At 46.6% G+C, this 5,000-nt stretch overlaps 1 protein-coding gene across 10 annotated transcripts in view; it reads right to left on the bottom strand.

Annotated features, from left to right (window-relative positions):
* Positions 1 to 5,000, bottom strand: part of dock10 (dedicator of cytokinesis 10) — a 145,427-nt gene that overhangs the window by 32,381 nt on the left and 108,046 nt on the right. For all 10 annotated transcript variants that reach the window (XM_031573988.2, XM_031573985.2, XM_031573989.2 and 7 more), the window contains exons 27-32: positions 4,413 to 4,484; positions 3,818 to 3,964; positions 3,264 to 3,347; positions 2,422 to 2,518; positions 2,167 to 2,202; positions 441 to 619 (exon numbers count right to left, since the gene is read on the bottom strand). In XM_031573988.2, the coding sequence (XP_031429848.1) occupies positions 441 to 619; positions 2,167 to 2,202; positions 2,422 to 2,518; positions 3,264 to 3,347; positions 3,818 to 3,964; positions 4,413 to 4,484 (615 nt within the window). The remainder of the gene's footprint in view (positions 1 to 440; positions 620 to 2,166; positions 2,203 to 2,421; positions 2,519 to 3,263; positions 3,348 to 3,817; positions 3,965 to 4,412; positions 4,485 to 5,000) is intronic.

Raw genomic sequence — 5,000 nt, 5'->3', positions numbered from 1 at the left:
AATGGCAATCGTAAAGTCAGGCCTTAAGAAATAATACTGAACTATTGAAAACTACTGAAAGCAACTGAACATGTACAAGACCAGAGCATTGGTCCACAGATGAACACCTGTGTGTAACGTTTTGTGTGTGCGAGGTGCTCAGGTCAGTGGCCCAGTACCTTGAGGGCGTAGCGTGAGTCGAGAGAGTGTGTGTGAGAGAGTGTGTGTGTGAGAGAGTGTGTGTGCGAGGTGCTCAGGTCAGTAGCGCTGCACCTTGAGGGTGAAGCGCGTGTCCAGAGAGTGTGTGTGAGAGAATGTGTGTGAGAGTGTGTGTGAGAGAGTGTGTGTGTGAGTGTGTGTGTGTGTGTACCTTGAGGGCGTAGCGCGTGTCCAGAGAGTGTGTGTGAGAGTGTGTGTGTGTGAGAGAATGTGTGTGTGAGAGAGCGTGTGTGTGTGTGTACCTTGAGGGCGTAGCGCGTGTCCAGAGAGTGTTTGGCCATGAGGCTCTTGAGGCTGGCGAGGGCCAGGTGGCGCAGGTCCTGCTCGTCCTGAAGGGCCAATCCCAGCTCCCGCAGCAGCAGCCCCGTCAGGAAGTGCTTACGGCAGAACTCCCCTGTCAGGCTGTACTCAGGCACATCCACTGCAGGAGCCAGGGGAGGACACACACACACACACACACACACACACACACACAGACACAGACACAGACACAGACACAGACACAGACACAGACACACACACACACACACACACACACACACACACACACACACACACACACACACACACAGAGAGAGATAAACACATACACACACACACACATGAACACAGACAGACATGAACACACATACATACAAACACAGCACACATGCACAAATCACAGATCAGACCAGGAAATCAGGAATCAGGAAAATACCACTGTGCAGGCATTTCCACTGCAGGAGGCAGAGGAGAGGAGGCACACCCAATAATATGAGATCTCTGTCAGTCATCTGTTTGGATTCAACAATGAAGTGAGGGTGTGACTGTAACAGCTATGTGTGTGTGTGTGTGTGTGTGTGTGTGTGTGTGTGTGTGTGTGTGTACATCTGAGATGAGTGTGACTGTAACAGCCATGTGTGTGTGTGTGTGTACATCTGAGATGAGTGACTGTAACAGCCGTGTGTGTGTGTGTGTGTGTGTGTGTGTACATCTGAGATGAGTGTGACTGTAACAGCCATGTGTGTGTGTGTGTACATCTGAGATGAGTGTGACTGTAACAGCCGTGTGTGTGTGTGTGTGTGTGTGTGTGTGTGTGTGTGTACATCTGAGATGAGTGTGACTGTAACAGCCGTGTGTGTGTGTGTGTGTGTGTGTGTGTGTGTACATCTGAGATGAGTGTGACTGTAACAGCCATGTGTGTGTGTGTGTGTACATCTGAGATGAGTGTGACTGTAACAGCCATGTGTGTGTGTGTGTGTACATCTGAGATGAGTGACTGTAACAGCCATGTGTGTGTGTGTGTGTGTACATCTGAGATGAGTGTGACTGTAACAGCCGTGTGTGTGTGTGTGTGTGTGTGTGTGTGTACATCTGAGATGAGTGTGACTGTAACAGCCATGTGTGTGTGTGTGTGTGTACATCTGAGATGAGTGTGACTGTAACAGCCGTGTGTGTGTGTGTGTGTGTGTGTGTGTGTACATCTGAGATGAGTGTGACTGTAACAGCCATGTGTGTGTGTGTGTGTGTACATCTGAGATGAGTGTGACTGTAACATCCGTGTGTGTGTGTGTGTGTGTGTGTGTGTGTGTACATCTGAGATGAGTGTGACTGTAACAGCCATGTGTGTGTGTGTGTGTGTACATCTGAGATGAGTGTGACTGTAACAGCCGTGTGTGTGTGTGTGTGTGTGTGTGTGTGTGTGTGTGTACATCTGAGATGAGTGTGACTGTAACAGCCATGTGTGTGTGTGTGTGTGTACATCTGAGATGAGTGTGACTGTAACAGCCGTGTGTGTGTGTGTGTGTGTGTACATCTGAGATGAGTGTGACTGTAACAGCCATGTGTGTGTGTGTGTGTGTACATCTGAGATGAGTGTGACTGTAACAGCCGTGTGTGTGTGTGTGTGTGTGTGTGTACATCCGAGATGAGTGTGACTAACAGCCATGTGTTTCTGAGATGAGTGTGAAACATAAACACAGACATTACCCAGCGTGCTTTGTATTTCCAGCGGTGATCCTGCATCTGTTCAACACACAGAGAGACAGAGTATGAGTTAGACAGAAAGGAGTGTGTGTGTGTGTGTGTGTGTGTGTGTGTGTGTGTGTGTGTGTGTGTGTGTCTGAGATGGCCAATGCAAGCTCAGTCAGGGTATGTGTGTGTGTGTGTGTGTGTGTGTGTGTGTGTGTGTGTGTGTGTGTGTGTGTGTGTGTGTGAGAGGGTTTGACCTTTGACCTGACTGACCTGTGATGCGTGCGGAGGGGATGGGTAGACTCAGGGGGATGTAGTGCTCATGGTTACACACCTCCCTCAGGAAGTCAAACTTAAACTCACACAGCGTCTGTGGACGAGAGGACGGCAGAATGAACCATCTCACACCCACACACACACACACACACACACACACACACACCCCTTCCTCAGGAACTCAAACTTAAACTCACACAGCGTCTGTGGACGAGAGGACATGCGAACACACACACAGGCGCGCATACACACATACATGCACACGCACGCACACACACACACACACACACACACACACACACACACACACCCACACACACACACACACATACCCACGCACACGTACACACACACACAAAAATACACCCACACACAAACACTCTTCAACAGACCACCAAAGCTCCTTTCCACATCAGTCAGTTCACTCATAACATGCACTAAAATGACTTCATTATCAACATTACTGAATTATTTAATCAATGTATTGAGTGTACTCTTCCAGGTTGAGCGTTCAAGTTCCTCAATAGAATCCCAGGTTTGATTCAGTCAGTTCCTGGGAGTTCATATGACTCGGAGAGCTATGCACATAAACCCTCAAAGCACCTAGGCTGCCAAGTCTGGCACAGTGTAAATACACACCCCAAGAAAAGCCCACACACACACATGGGTAGATATCAGAGTCTGATGATATGATTGGACACAAGGAAGCGTGGCACTTTCAATAAGGTTTGAATGGAATGTCCTGAACGTTCAGATTCTGTGGCTGAAAGGAGAGAAGCGTTCTGGAGCTGCTTATTAACATTCCGGTTCTACCACGGACGCGTTGGCATGGCGGCTACCTTGTTGTCGCTGGCAGTGATGTTGTTGACATAGTTGTTGATGAGCTTGAAGGTGAACCCTCGGTCCATGAGGGTGAAACAGCGCTGATGGAGGAGAATAAAAGAGAAGAAGAGGAGAGGAGGAGAAGATTAGAGAAGTTGAGAAGATTAGAGAAGATGAGGAGAATGTTAGTTCCAAACGCCCACCAGCGCTCCCTATCGTGACATCTGGGGATTTTTCCGTCAAACACAGTAAAAGATGGTAAACTCCTTTGTTCTGCGCTAAGGGTTAATTACTTGTTTCTTTCTAAGGTTAATTTCTTATTTTATTCTCTTCTTCTCTTCCTCCTCCGACCCCGTAAGGCTAACTACCCCTCGTCAGGCTAACTTCCTCTCGTCAGGCTAACTACCCCTCGTCAGGCTCCGTGAAGTATAACCTGTTAGTAAGTCACCCACCCTCTTACACACATGTTCAACTAACAATTGAACAAACAGATATCCTGCATCCAGCAAATAGTAGTTTGAAGTTTGAAGTGTGGTCGATCAGACTGACCTTGACAAACATGGAGACTGACCTTGACAAACATGGCTACAGCCTGGTTGGCACTGCGGGTCTCCTCCGCCAGGTCCTTGTTCTTCCAGAAGATGTGATCTGCCAAGCTCATGATCAGAGCCTCCAGACGGCCCTGGAACGAGGCAGGGAAGCGCTGGGGCCGGGGGAGCTGAAAGCAGACAACACATCAGGTCAACACACACACACACACACACACACACACACACACACACACACATCAGATCATTACACAGGGCCATCCTCTCTGTCTCCGCACCCAAACACAGGGCACAGGGGCATACACATCAATGAGCAGATCTGATCCAGTCATCCAGTAATATGAACCACTGAAATACACTATACTCTATACTCAGGCACCTCGGGTACTATATATATATATATATATATGGACTGACTATATCTATCTATATATATATATATATATATATGGACTGACTATATCTATAAATATATATATATGGACTGACTATATCTATATATATATATATCTGCAAGATATCTGTAACATTCTTTTATGAAATCTAATTCCAAATGGATGTCATTGTGAAGAACTAGTCTGCATATTAGAATTGCTAACATGTGACAGAGAGTCATACCTTGAGGTTTCCTGAATCAACCAGATGCTGGGCCATGGACTTCACAATCAGCTCCAAGAAGAACCAGGAGAACTGCAGGGCCAACAGAGATGACATCGTCAACGTGAGACAAGCAGATGCCAACGTGTACTGAGCGCGTGTCTTGTTTCCCCACAAGCACCTATGCATGTTTTGATTCTTTCTTCACATTTTTTGACGCAGTGTATTGTGGTCTGTGTAGTTTTACCAACTATTGCGTCATGGTGGGGCTTTTCTGATGTGGAAAGTGGAGCAGTAGGAACATGGTGCTCAGGTTTCAGAGAACAAACAGGACAAATCTGCACATTCTTGCTAAGTCCATGAATGAGCATAGTATTAAAATGTGTTAAAATGGTGATATTAATAAACATTATTTGTAATGTGACTATTGGTATGGTGTGTTACCTTTGTAGATGACCTGAAGGCGTACTGTTTTGTGATGTTCGTACACATATGATGGTTAAAGGATGACTATGAGAACTGTGAAGTTCGTACACATATGATGGTTAAAGGATGACTATGAGAACTGTGATGTCATATGATGGTTAAAGGATGACTATGAGGACTGTG

This window comes from Clupea harengus, chromosome 9 (genome assembly GCF_900700415.2).
Source record: "Clupea harengus chromosome 9, Ch_v2.0.2, whole genome shotgun sequence".
Lineage (NCBI taxonomy): Eukaryota > Metazoa > Chordata > Actinopteri > Clupeiformes > Clupeidae > Clupea > Clupea harengus.
Note: the sequence above shows the minus strand (reverse complement) of the source record. Positions and strands in the feature narration are given on the sequence as shown.